This window comes from Mugil cephalus, chromosome 15 (assembly GCF_022458985.1).
Source record: "Mugil cephalus isolate CIBA_MC_2020 chromosome 15, CIBA_Mcephalus_1.1, whole genome shotgun sequence".
Classification (NCBI taxonomy): Eukaryota; Metazoa; Chordata; class Actinopteri; order Mugiliformes; family Mugilidae; genus Mugil; species Mugil cephalus.
This window is the reverse complement of record NC_061784.1, coordinates 8392470-8406722: the sequence shown is the minus strand read 5'-3', so window position 1 is coordinate 8406722 and position 14253 is coordinate 8392470. Positions and strand designations below refer to the sequence as shown.

The 14253-nt window shown below is 41.0% G+C and overlaps 2 protein-coding genes across 2 annotated transcripts; both read left to right on the top strand.

The window, feature by feature from the left end:
- Positions 1 to 233: 233 nt before the first annotated feature.
- serpinh1a (serpin peptidase inhibitor, clade H (heat shock protein 47), member 1a) lies at positions 234 to 3758 on the top strand. The gene is made up of 5 exons (XM_047607831.1): positions 234 to 414; positions 1336 to 1958; positions 2040 to 2138; positions 2436 to 2668; positions 2767 to 3758. Exons 2-5 carry the CDS (start codon positions 1361 to 1363, stop codon positions 3067 to 3069), a joined length of 1233 nt encoding a protein of 410 aa, XP_047463787.1. The 5' UTR covers positions 234 to 414; positions 1336 to 1360; the 3' UTR covers positions 3070 to 3758.
- A 1768-nt stretch (positions 3759 to 5526) lies between these two features.
- acer3 (alkaline ceramidase 3) lies at positions 5527 to 13279 on the top strand. The gene is made up of 11 exons (XM_047607875.1): positions 5527 to 5880; positions 8319 to 8429; positions 8593 to 8645; positions 8810 to 8862; positions 9086 to 9167; positions 9278 to 9313; positions 10075 to 10133; positions 10221 to 10322; positions 10628 to 10732; positions 10814 to 10859; positions 10966 to 13279. Exons 1-11 carry the CDS (start codon positions 5778 to 5780, stop codon positions 11017 to 11019), a joined length of 804 nt encoding a protein of 267 aa, XP_047463831.1. The 5' UTR covers positions 5527 to 5777; the 3' UTR covers positions 11020 to 13279.
- The last annotated feature ends 974 nt before the right edge of the window (positions 13280 to 14253 follow it).

Here is a 14253-nt window from a genome sequence, read left to right as displayed (position 1 = left end):
TGCAACACTGTGGCGGTGGTTAAATAGAAATGGATACTATCTTGTGTTCGAAGGCAGCTCTAAACAGTAAGTAAAGACGGGTAACATTATTATGGGTCACTGGGTGGTAAGATGAGATGAAGCATTTAAGAGTTAATTATCTGAAAGCTTCCTTCCAAGCTGCAAATTCAGGCTTTAGGACCTAGGGGTGAGGATTCTTCTGCCCCTACTGCCCTTGGATTCAGGGCGGGACAGTCTCTGGAAATAAGATTCCAGTGCAGAGATTTTCATTTTCTGGGACCCCGGCAATTGTTTCACACACTTCTGTTCTCTGCAGTCAGTTTCTACCTCATTCAGAGCAGTTCGGAGCTGGGGAGACCTGCCGGTGCGCAGTACTGCGACAAACTTGCTGCATAACAGAAAGGACCTAATAAGGTAAGATAAAAGTGTTGGGAGTAGAGTAGCATGGGGGAGGGAGAGAATCCAGGGTTGCACTCAACTGGTGGGAAATGCCCAGGCATGTGAGAAGAGGCCACAGAGTTTATCTATGCTACACTATGCAGGTGAAGATTCCACTGCAGATTTGAGCAGTGAAGATCACAAAAAGTGTTGGAGATGTTCGAAAAGGAAGATGTCAAAGTTGATTTCAGCGCGTGTCACACAAAACTAAAAATGCATGAGAATCCAGACTTTTAGGGAGTTGGCTGCGACTTTTGACCTGATTTACTTTGTGACAACAATCATCTCTTTTCTGTACCTACACTGTACGGAACGCTTTTTGCAAATTGCTCTAAAAGTGCACAGAAGAATATCTTGTCAGTCATTCATTCGTGCTACGTCTCACATCCAATTGTTTGCGGCTTACGGAGAATACAATAACCACAGTGTTCTGAAGACATTCATGTCATTTGACATTTAAAGTACTTCTCTGGCTTCCTTTGTGCATTTTGTTAAGATAATGTAACTGCTGTAAGTCTGGATGGATGTGTGTCAGGACGTGACCACTTTTTCCAGACCACAAGCTACCAATTAGCATCATTAGACTTGTTCCTTTGTAGGCTCATTTTGGAATGCAAATCGTGACCTACCAGTGTTTTGGCTAACACACTTCCAACAGCTGCCTACGTGTCTGTTATGTAAGTCTTGCCTTGAGGTAAACTGGGAGAGATCTATTCATTACTTGGGTTAGCCACCCCTCCATCTTCTAAGACTTCAGAGTGAATCCTAAATATGGAACACAAAAGGCCTTCTTGGGTTGGGCTATGTCAGGAAAAAAGTCAAAAACTCAGCTAAGATTTTTCTTTTCTTTTTGGGTCAGTACTTTATATGAGTGTCCATTTTTATATCTTCTCATAGGTTTTTTGCTACGTAACATTACATCATGTGGGTAACAAACCTGGTAGCCCTGGTCCTCCTGGCCACCGCAGCCTCAGCTGCCACCTCCGCAACAGCAGACAAAGTCTTAAGCAACCACGCCACCATCCTGGCTGACAACAGCGCCGACTTGGCATTCAGTCTCTACCAAAACATGGCAAAGGAAAAAAATATGGAGAACATCCTCATTTCCCCTGTAGTTGTGGCCTCCTCTCTGGGTCTAGTGGCCCTTGGTGGAAAGGCCTCTACTGCCTCTCAGGTGAAAACTATTCTGAATGCTGCTAAAGTTAAAGATGAGCAGCTACACTCGGGCCTGGCTGAGCTCCTGACTGAGGTGAGCGACCAGAAGACCCGCAATGTCACGTGGAAGATTAGCAACCGCCTGTATGGACCCAGTTCTGTCACCTTTGTGGATGCTTTTGTCAAGAGCAGCAAAAAGCACTATAAATGTGACCACTCCAAGATAAACTTCAAGGACAAGAAGAGTGCCGTGAACGCCATCAACGAGTGGGCGGCCAACTCTACTGACGGCAAACTGCCTGAGGTCACTAAGGATGTAGAGGAGACTGACGGGGCAATGATCATCAACGCCATGTTTTTTAAGCGTGAGTATAGGTCTGTACGCTTGTAGTGTTGTGTATTATTTCTTCAAATGCACTAGAAATGAACTCAGTGTTTTCTCACAGCTCACTGGGATGAGCAGTTCCATCATAAGATGGTGGACAACCGTGGGTTCCTGGTGTCCAGTAGATTCACTGTGTCACTACAGATGATGCATCGCACAGGTGGGTGGAGACTGACCCGTTGAGTGTCTTCAGTAACAAAATCTACATTTACATGACTGCAAAAATAACAACTCACTGTTGTACAGTTTAGATGCTGTTGGATTTTCTCCACAAAAGTAATAATGTAATATTGTAGTGTCTTTGATGAACACCATTTCTGCAAAACCCTGTCTTAGATCAATGCAGTATGCGATACTAAATATACTTTGCGGCACAATATATTACTTCTGCTAATCAGCGTAGTCTTTTTGATAAGAGTACATAGTGTAAGGTTTACACTTGTATGTGTTTCCTCAGGTATCTATGGCTTTCATGATGACACAACCAATAAGCTGTCCATCCTGAGCATACCCCTGGCTCACAAGAAGTCCACCATGGTGTTCATCATGCCCTACCATATTGAACCTCTGGACAGACTGGAGAAGCTGCTGACCAAGAAGCAGCTGGACACATGGATGGGCAAGCTGCAGCAGACTGCTGTAGCTGTGTCTCTGCCCAAAGTCAGCATGGAAGTCAGTCACAACCTGCAGGTAAAAGATGCAAGTGGACTAAAAATGACTAATCCTCAGCACCTTCATGTTCTTTTGCATTATCAGAGTTGCACGTTTTTCTTTCTGTTTCTCTTTAGAAACACCTCCAGGAGCTGGGCCTGACCGAAGCTGTGGACAAATCCAAAGCAGACTTGTCCAAGATCTCTGGGAAGAAGGACCTCTACCTGTCTAGCGTGTTCCACGCATCAGCCCTTGAATGGGACACTGACGGAAACGAAATGGATCTCAGCATCTTTGCCACTGACAAGCTGAAAAGTCCCAAACTATTCTACGCAGACCACCCTTTTATCTTCCTAGTGAAGGACCAGAAGACAAACTCCATTCTGTTCATTGGCAGGATGGTGAGGCCAAAGGGTGAAAAGATGAGAGATGAATTGTAACCACGTGTTGAACGGATTGTCTAAATTAAATGTCTGCCTGTGCGTATGAGTATAGAATGACTTCTGCAATATGCTTAGAAATATGGAAAATTAAATGTACATTTGATACATTCCGTCATGTCACATGTCCACAGCATTCCTTAATACATGACTTCACAGATGTGTTTAAGCATTTTGTCCTGTGTTGTAGCAAGCAAAGCATTGTGCACAATGGTTTTTATGTTATGTTAGCAGATCACATTATGGACTGAAGACTTACATTAAGTATGAGTTTCCTAATTAATGTCTAGAATGTTAAAGCACATTTTACGCACATGTATTGTTTCATTTGTCATCTGGCCTAGATAGTATTTGTTATATGTGCTCAACAGTCTTATATTTGGAGAGAATTTAACTTACAAAATGTATTTTACCATTGCATGCTTTTGTTAAGTCCCAGTATCACCCTTGTGATATCCATCCTTTGCACTGCTACAAGCGACATGGTTTTTTACTGATACATCCTGAATGCACTTGCTCACACTGGATGACTGCCCTGTGGTTGATTTATTAAGCACTATCTGTATGACGGTGGGTACACACATGGTTTGACTATACAAATTATGATTTGACTGTTAAAGTTTTTTTTTTGTTTTTTGTTTTTTTTTTAAATAAAAGTTAATAAAAATAAAGGTGTTACTTTAATGTTAGATCACAGCCCATTCCTTTGTGTTCATAACAGTCTTAATCCCTTGCAGCAGCTGTTTGGCCTTAGGCAGATGTGCTGAAGACAAATCTCCAGGGGGACGATCCAACTGAAAAATTCCACTAAGATTATTGCATGGCCTCCTGGGCAGCTCTACTTGAACAGGGAATGTAGGTTGCACTTGTATATAATATACTATACTATAAGTGTAGCATCTGTACTACAAACCATTAAATATTTACAGCTCAACAAAATATTTGGGTACATACAGACGAGCCGTGCAACTGCTTCACATGGACATTTGCATGAGATGCTCAAAGGTAACTGCTACCAAAGCAACAATCAGCCAATAATAATAATAATAATAATAATAATAATAATAATAATAATAATAATAATGAAAAATATGTAATAATTAAATAGAAAGAAATGCTTGACATGATATTTAAACTGCAAAGAAATCAACATGGTAGGATGATATTCTGAATATTACCATTATTTTACCACTGCAATCTGGGGCAGTTTTTTAGTGTATCACACCACCTAGAGGGCATCCAGCGTCACAACATCACTATAATTGTCTTTCATACAGTAAAAAATAAATAAATAAATAAAATGCTCAATGTACATACAATTATTTTAATCAGTATATAATAATTTACTTTAATTGTCTGAGTCTATATGCCTACGTTGAACTCTTTTGAAAAGTTTGAAAATTATTGGACAATCCAAATACTTTACATTTATTACAAAATACGGTATATAGAGAGAAATCTAAAATTGAAAACTAAGTGATACAAACAAAGTTCGTAAATAGACCTCTCTGTTGATTCAATACTCTTAAGAGTATATTCACCGATTACATGCTTGTCATAGATCATTTATTAAATGCAGTAAAATTAAAAAATAATATATTTAGTATTTTGCGTGTGTGTGCATGTAGAAACTGAGTTTTAAATCATGGCTGATCGTGTGTAATTCAACACCATCACAGTGGTTGTTTCTACAACATTCACTGCTAATGCACAGTATCACCCTTACCATTTGTAACCTGGCAACCACAGTATCACAATCTGGCAACCCATGACTTGAACCAAAAGTCAAGGTGCACATATTATCTTGTATCTAACCTCTCTAAAATGCAGTTGACTCGCTGTCGCCTGCTATAAGATAAAGTAAATATGATATGCATGCTTCAGAGATAGCGCATAGCATACATTTTAGGAATTCTATCTTTTCATATCATGGGGTTTTCTGTCTTCCTGCTGTAGTTTTGTGTTGATTCATCATGAGTGTATAGTAGCCTATATAGTGTGGTGTTTGCTCTGTGTTCCTCTTTTGCTTGAGTGGTACGGCACTTTTTTCAAATTAGGGGGCATTTGGCAATAAACCTTAAGCTGTTTATTGATTTCTATGGCTTCCTACAGGATGCTACATGAGCTCCCCAGTGTATACAGAGGCAGTATGGTGTTTCATGTTATTTGACTAACAAACAGCATAGCTCCAGTGTAACTACAGCTCTGTGACACCTGTTTCTGGTTGTTATGTTGATCCACATATGTGGTGGGGGACCCAAACAAGAACATTTAGCCCTAAAGCCCCTTAAAATCGTCGATCCGGCCATGAAATTGGCTACGTTTCACAAAACGTTTCGACACACTTTCTCATCAATATGAATGAGAGGGTGTGTCCAAAATTTTGACTGGTAGTGCATATGATAGTTTTACTGTGGTGTAATGAGGATGTATTAACGCTAGTAAGATTGATTGGTTAGCAATTAAATCGAAGTAGTATGAAAGTAGCAGACAGAATAACAAACAAATGAAAGGATGTGTTAATGGAGAAAGAAAGGCACCTCATAGAAACACCGATATAGAAATACCTATAGTTAGCATGATATGCGGCTGCATACGGTAACAGTAGCCGTCGTAGTATTTGTTATCTGGCTCTCCATCAGGAGGAGGGTTCGTGGTGTGATGGGACTACAAATCCGTTAGCGCCCACAGCCTCCTCCTCTTCCATCATGGCTCCCTCGATAGACAGGCAAGGATACTGGGGCCGGCCGACCTCAACGCTGGACTGGTGTGAAGAAAATTATGTCGTGTCTTTTTATATTGCGGAGTTCTGTGAGTAAAAGCTAGCTATCGTAGGTGTTTACCCTGAGAATTGTGAAACGTGTGTTTCGTCTGAGTAGTTTTTCGGTCGGCGGCTGTGCGTACTGGGCACGTACAGCCTCCCCATGATAACGTAAACATGAGGTGGCTGTAGTGTAGAGGTGTTTCTCTTCTCGTCTGAGCTCGGCTAAAGCCAATGTCGCTGCGAGAGCCAAACGCTACGACAGCTGTCGTGCAATGCTAGAGCTGCAGCACGAACGGGGGGAAAAGATAACAAGTAGAGGATATGTCCGCTTTCCACGGACATACAGTCAGCCAGCTCTGTGTCGGGGTGTTTTGCATACAGCTTTACTGTAGGTTGCTGTTCCGCACTGTTCAGTTAAATGCTGGCTAACGTAATCTTAGATACACAACTCGCAGTTTTGCATTATACCATTGTCAGCCGCTTGCATTTCAAGGTCTTCTTTTGACAGGGCGCCGTAGTCGTTCACAGGCACCACTTGAAACTTGATAAAACATTTCCTTCGTGCTATCAGGGCGCCTGTTTGCTTTGTCTAGCGATAAAAACCCAAACAGGTTCCTCTGGAACTATTATCTTAGATCCTTGTTTGTGTCACTCTGTTTAAAGGGCTCCTCTGTCAGCGGGATGCCATGGCAGAGTTGCTAGCTTTCACCGGCATGCAAATTTCAAGCATTTAGCCCAACAGCACTGGACAAACATTTCTAGTTGCGATATGGGCTGTTTATCGAAATCATTACAGTCATAATGGTGGTGCATGTAATATTTGCAGGGTTTTTGTCACGCACTGCAATGTACTACTGTGCTGTGATACTGTATATGTTCATTGACAATTCACTGTAGAGTTGTGTGAAGTCTCCATTGTGCAGTTGTCAGTCCATGTTGAGGAATCGGTACACCTGCAGAGGCTGTTGTCACTCATTGATGCAACAGATAGTCCAAAGGGAAGGCAAGCCAAGTGGGTCAGAGTTTGTTTAGACTGCTGCTCTGGTATTTACCCTTCAAGTAATATTCTCTACACTTCAAGAGGAAGTTTTAATTTTTATGTAAAGGACATAAGTAGTTCCCAGAATGCAGTGAGGTCCTGACAGTTTAAGTGTGACTCTAGCTAGGTTTGCAGCTGCAGAAGAACCGTTTGGCTTAAAACTGTTATTTAGGGTACAATGGTTGGAATGTGGCATTGTTCTCGCAGTAAAGCGACACCGGCACGTCTTCAGTCCCCATTTGATGTGGGCTTTTGTTGAAAATGTCTTCATAAAACGCGCATGCTCACAGCAGAAGACGGGGAGGTCATGAACAGTCCTTTCCACGTTCACGTTTTGGTATTTGCAGTTGACACTGAATTGTCAATACAAAACACACCCACACTTAATGAAATAGTCGGCATGTGTTTGTTTGTTATCAGTAACCAAAGTCCACGCATTTTCGAATGCTCACTCCGGCGACCTGGGGAAACGCCCTGCCTTTATCGGGCAAAAGGAAAATCGTGTTGATTCTGAAGATACTGGAAATCAGTATTAGTTTCAGTGCTACCTAACATCCTGGTTAAGTCTGATTGTGTCCCACGCATGAAATTTGACATCACCACACCCAGAAAGAGCAAGGTTGTGACCAGAGTTTAGCTGTGTTGTGTCAAGTTCCCTGTGGGCCTGTTGAGGTGCAAGCGGTACAGTAAGTACACAGCAGTGGCCTAGGGAGTTTTAAATAAATAAACACTAGACTGTTTTTTTTTTCCAAGGCAGGAACTTATAGGCCGTTCTTGGTCCGTCAGAACTTTTGTACAGGCTCCGGCCGTAGAAACCTACTCCAGGGTATATACTTCTAAGCATCCTTTTTGCATTTATACTAGTTAAAGATGCTGATTTGGCGAACTCTGGATTTATGTCGCTCTTGCCGAACTTTTATTTCACTTCGGGGGCCGCAGTGGATTTTACACCTCTCAATATCCAGAGTTCTTTCAGTGGAAAAAGACCCACGACTCTCAGTCAACCATCACGCCTGCTCGTATACAGTAACTCCAAGGTTTTGCTCGGGTCTGTCGAGTTAATTGAATTTGACAGTTGACCAAAACACACATCACCCCCAGCCACCAGTCCACCACCCATTTGTTTTACAATGGCTTTAAAAGAAAAACACCCTTCATGCTGAAACAGCAGGCGGAGTGTACACAATGCTGGAGTCAGTTTGAATGGGAAGAGCTTGTGTCAGAGCTCACTGTAAAAACGTGACATAAATAGAGCGCCGCGTCAAATGAAGTCGTTACTATAAGTGCTGATTTTCCATTTACTGTTATAACATATTTGCGAGACAAATGAACAGCTGTTACATGTCAAGCGATGATATGCGGCATAACTGAGCCAAGTTGTACCCATCCTTAGATACCCTTGGAAATAAGACGCTGTTATTTTATCTTTTGTTGTCTTTCGAACAGGGAACACTGTCAGCAACTTGATAATGATTCTTCCTCCCATCTATGGGGCCATCCAGACATTTCGTGACGGCCTTGAGTTTCGCTACATCTGCTCTTTCCTTGGACTGGCAGGTTAGTGTTCTGACTCTACAACACTGGCAGCACCGAAGCCGAAATAACAGCGGTTGGCGACAGGTCGTACGGTATTTGCCGCTTCTGCTGCCAGTCATTGTGCATGTATACACAAAAATATCTTGACTTTTAATGCTATGTGGGTTGCCTGTGTGTCACCCAGCTGTCGGCGTCGGGTCCTGGTGCTTCCACATGACACTGCTGTATGAGATGCAGGTGGGCTACAGTGCTACACTGACATTTTATTACATCAGCCAAACGCTTCAGTCTGAGTTTTAGGTCAAGCATTTGCTTCTCATTAATGCTTAATTAGAACGTAACCCTTGCAATTCTACCGAAAGTGTTCCATTAGTGCATTTTCTCTGTATTGTCATTTGCAGTTACTGGATGAGTTGCCAATGATTTACAGCACATGCGTATTTGTCTACTGTCTGTAAGTAGCTCGACCTTTCACATTTATTGTTGTTGTTGAGACATTTAGGACCAATAGTTGCTGAGAACAAACTTGATGTGTCTGCGGCAGTAAAATGAATCAGAGATAGTAACTGGATCCAGTCCAAGAAAGTACAGCTTCCTGTGTTCCTGTTGATTCTAAGCTTGTTATTAACCCTGTATTGTCATTCAACCTTAGCCCAAATGTGTTTCTTGATTTTCAGATATGAGTGCTTCAAGCAAGAAAACAACATCAACTTGTTAACTATTGCATTGTTATTAATCTTCAGCGCCTCAGTCACTCTGGTGAGCATCCACATTCACTTCAACGGTGACCGTTCACTTTGAACCATACCATGAATGAAGCACTCGCCCGTCATGTCAACTTAACTGGTTTCTGTATTTACATTGTGTAGGTATACTTACAGTGGAAGGAGCCGGTGTTTCACCAGGTAAGGGCGTGCTCTGCGTCACCTGGCTCATATTACTTATTGTTTGCCATTAGGGCTCAGTGTGCCTTAGGGCGTCTTTACCTTGTGTAAACATTGGGTTGCAAACGCAGCACGTACACTAAGTTTGGTGCAGACTACTTGTCAAACATGAAGAATTCAACACCAAAGAAGATGGAGAAACTGTTTAATACGGTTTAGAATTTAATTAGAATTTAATAACAGACATTAAACCCTCAAAAATCCACTGCAAAATAATTCACTGTGGAATCAAACCATAGTTAACATTTGTTCTTTTTAGTCCTGACTACGTAAACGTGTAAAGGTAACACAGCCACTTCTGTCATGTTTCTCTGTACTTGTTAATCTTTCATTGTCTGCGTGTGTGTGTGTGTGGCATTACAACAGTTAGGTCAATGTGACAAGCCTTCCTTTGTTTTGTCTTTGCAGCTCACTGTTTACTAATCACACTGGCCTATAGTGGCTCTGATAAAGTTCCTGCACTGTTGCGCATTGAACCTAAAAGTGCACTGGATTTTGCTGAGATGTTGCTTTTGTTTGCAGACAAACCAAAGAGTGTATTTTCCTTTTGTGGGTTGTTTCGTTTTAGAGGTTTTTAGAGAACTGAACTGAAAATAATGAAGTGAAAATCAAAATGACGCTTCAGTCAGATTATCGGGATGATTCAGAAGTGAATCATTAGTGAGACAATGGACTCTCCCTGTAAATTCCTGCCAGATTTAACACCTAGGTACTCTTTTCAGGTTATGTATGGTGCTCTGGTAGCTTTCCTAGTGATACGGTCTATCTTCATTGTTACATGGTAAGTTTTTCCAAGTGGTCCATTCAAATTAAAACATCACCATGTGTACACATTTGTAATCAATTGTTGTTTTTGTTTGGGTTTTAGGGTGTACCCATGGCTCAGGCCACTGTGCTACACATCCTTAGGCATCTTTATGTTAGGGTTCCTCCTGTGGAACATTGACAATATCTTCTGTGACTCATTAAGGTGAGTAGTCAAGCTGGAAAAATACTAAGGGTTTAGTTATTAGGTATTAACTTGCCCACAGTTAATTGTGGAATTCTGAGCAAAGTTTAACAGCTGCAGGATTGTGTTATGTGAAGTGACTTCATCATCTCAAGGACTTCTTAGACAAACTCAAACATAACCTCAGTGCTTTGAAATCATTCACTGGTTTGTAAAGTGTAAAAAGTATTTGAATTCTTTTGTGTGCATTTCCATGTGCCAGGAAATAAAACGTCTGTTTGTCAATGAATTAAAGTAGTTGGTTCAATGCTTTCTTTGAATCTCAGAGCAAGTAGAAAAACTCTGCCCCCTGGTGTTGGAGTGGTAACACAGTTCCATGCCTGGTGGCACATCTTCACAGGTCTGGGATCCTACCTGCACATACTTCTGAGGTAAGCAACCGATTTTTGTCATAGCTGCAGAGTGTTTTATAGACATAACACTTGTTAATTCAAACGCCCATATTCTTTTAGCTTGCAGATCAGGTCAACCTACCTCAAGTACAGACCAAAAGTAAAGGTATGTCAACCTCTAGCTCCAGCTCCAGTTGTATTTTTTTATTTGTTGGTAGTGGAATATTTGCTACCAAACAAATGACTGATTGCCATCTCTTCACTTTGTCAAGTTTCTATGTGGTGTGTGGCCCACATTGCACATTGAACCACAGAAGACGAGCTGAAACCATTGGGTGACGACCATGTGAAGGATGGTGACTTCCAAATCAAGACATCATCTGCACAGGGACCTGGAAATGCCCCCCGCCACTGTTGGGATTGCAACCCACAGTAAGGGGGCAGGTGGATCTCAATGTGCCACCACAGGGACCCTTCAGTTCTGCACTGTGGGGAATTGCTAAGTACAGTATAGCACTGAGTCCAGTTCTAAGAAATGGAAGTTTTTTTTTCTTTAATGTTATTGTAGTGTAGTTGTTTTTTTCCTCATTCGTTTTTGATGAAACCAATGAATGGCGTAGTCCACACATACAGTAAATATTGAAGGGGTTGTGAATGTTTGTGAATTGTGGTTTGAGATAGGTAGAAAACAGGTTTTTGGTAATTTAGAAGTTTCACTATTTTATTTTGGAGTATAGGATATAATGTATATATATATCTATATACACTACCAGTCAAAGGTTTAGTCACACTTTCTTATTCAATTCAAAGAGAAAGTGTGACTAAACTTTAGACTGGTAGTGTGTATATATATACACAGTATATATTCTGCAACACTTTGGCTTAACTGTCTCACTGATTTGCTTGGATGTCCTCTTTAAAACACGCCATAACTGGAATACATTCATTTATGTTGCCAAAGTTGTTGAGATTTAAAACAGTTGTGTAATATGTGAGACATGATAGATAAACACAAAAGACCTACAGTGTTGTTACAAAACATCCTTACGCTTTTCCCAGGTACTAAGAGTAAGTTGATCTGCTTTCTGCGTCTCAAGTTTCTGTGAGGCTTTCTCGGTTGCTCAAGTGATAACGCCAAACTTATTTGTTGTTTGTGACATGCTCATATTTTACAGCCACCTTTCAAGCATACAAATGTGAGTGTAGAAAATCACAATGAGCCTTCCTCAGGATTTGTTATGTTAAGGAAGATCTTTGTGCTTGAGTTTAACTATCAACTGGGGAGCCCGACTAGGCAAGCATGCAGTGACATCACTGGGAATGTTCACCATCTTTCTCTAGCTGTTAATTACAGTTACAGTTACTACACAAAATCCCTCAATCTTAAAATCTTGAGATATATATACACACACACACAAACACACACACACACACACACACACACACACACACACACACACACACACACACACACACATATATATATATATATATAATGTATGCATGTATCAGATTGTAATGCCAGTGAACAAAAATGTGGTGGAGCCCCCTCAATCATTCAGAGAAGTTAATTTCTACTGGTATTAAAAACTTAATTTACTACATTATAACTCTTTTTTTTTTTCTTTTTCATCAATACTGTGGTATTTAAAGGGAAGCATCAAATATCTCATCCACACCTTATGGAAAAATATACTCAGATACTCAGTGAGACAGTTTGCCATACAACCACTAGGTGGCACAAATTCCCAGCTTGTTTCAGACATTGCCAAGCATTGAAGAACTACCTACTTAGACCTTTTCCTCACTTTTCATGTACTGGACTTGTGTTTGTTTAATGAAGGGCTTTTTTTTTTATTTACAATGTTTGTTTTGCTGCTGTGAAACTGTGGATACGTTATAATGACTGTAAAACCTGGAGCTTGAAGTAACTTGTAAACTGGAAGATGCACAACATTATTGCCATGTGAGAATATTTGCAATTGTGTGGCCTCCGAAACTGCTGTGTGCTAGATTTTCTCCCCGAGACAACACATGATTTTCATTTTTCATGATGCATAAAAGCTGTGTCATTATATCCCACGCTTGGGTAAGAGACCTAGTGTTACAAACGTTCATAAGCACAATACACAAAAGAAAGTATTAGAATTGTACAAAGTCTGTGTAAAACCTTCACTATATGTTATTATCTTGAAATCACTGCTTATCATTAGAGGTGAGCAGCTGTTAAAGAGGGTGCCTTATTGTTATCCTTGCAGTGTAATCCAAGTTGCCTTGATGTTTGTGGTGGACCATTAAATTTGTCCCTTGTGTGTCGCAGTGCATCCCTGATTGTTAGCATCGACAGGACGAACCATAGTCACTTCTAATGCAATGTCTGCACCTAATTCTTAGGCGTTCCATACATTTCATGTGTCCAACAACTTAGCTACAGGCTGTTCTAGCAATGTTAACCGTAGATGTAACAGGTAATAATTACGTGTTGAGGCCAGAAGAGAGAATTCTGCCAACATTTTTGTTGATCTCGGATCATGTGCCAGTCTTTTATCATGTCCTGTATTGTCAAATAAAAGAAAATGTTCACGACTCTTGTTCTCTATAAGATGTTAAAGTTAAATTTGAAAATGACACTGAACATGAAGTAGACTTTGGATGTCAAACATCATTTTTATTTTCTATAAGGAGACTAATCAATAGTTTTGTGCATCTCACAGAAGATGAAATTGTTTTGGGTGACAGCAGTTGACTGGCTGTGGCATAAACACTACACATACAGACCCACTGGAATATTTCAACAAATGGACAAAAATGAATGCTGTATAAATGCTCTTATACACTGAACCTTCTAATTTGAAAGGGTTATTACAGCTGACTGCTTCCTCTGTTACAGTGTGACCTAATATTACACATTACCATGCAGGCCACTTGTCAAACAATGCAATCCACTTAGAGTTGTGGCTGACAGATGAGGGGAAATGCCCAATTCCTCAAAAGAAGTATTACTTCAAATACAGCGTCAGTGCCTACGTGAAATAGCTCATGGCCCAGACAGGGCTTGGCCAGGTGGTCTGTGTTGAACATAGCTCACAGCATGTGTCACCACCTATCACTCACAAAGAACTGCCCACGGGTTGTGGATAACATCAAAGGTGGGCGTGTGCGTAATAAGAGTATCCTGGGACGAGTTCACCAACACAGAATCAGTGTATTGACCCTCGTCACAGGGTAGGGCCAAACACTCTAATCTTTACTTTTAGAATATTTTCCAAGAATCACAATGTCGGCATCCGGTGTCATAAATAGCTCTTTAAGATGACACATGAGGCATGGATGGCAGGATTGTGCCTACACTATTAGAGGCGTACACTAATCAGCCACAGCTGGGAAACTTTTTGACCTGACATTCATGTGAATTTTACACACGTAAAGATACGTACCACCCACCTAGACCAAGCACCCCCACCCTATAGCAATGACACTCCTTGATGGCAACAGAAATCCCCAGCAGGATGCAGCCAGACACACACACACACACACACGCACAAAATCAATTTAGGAAC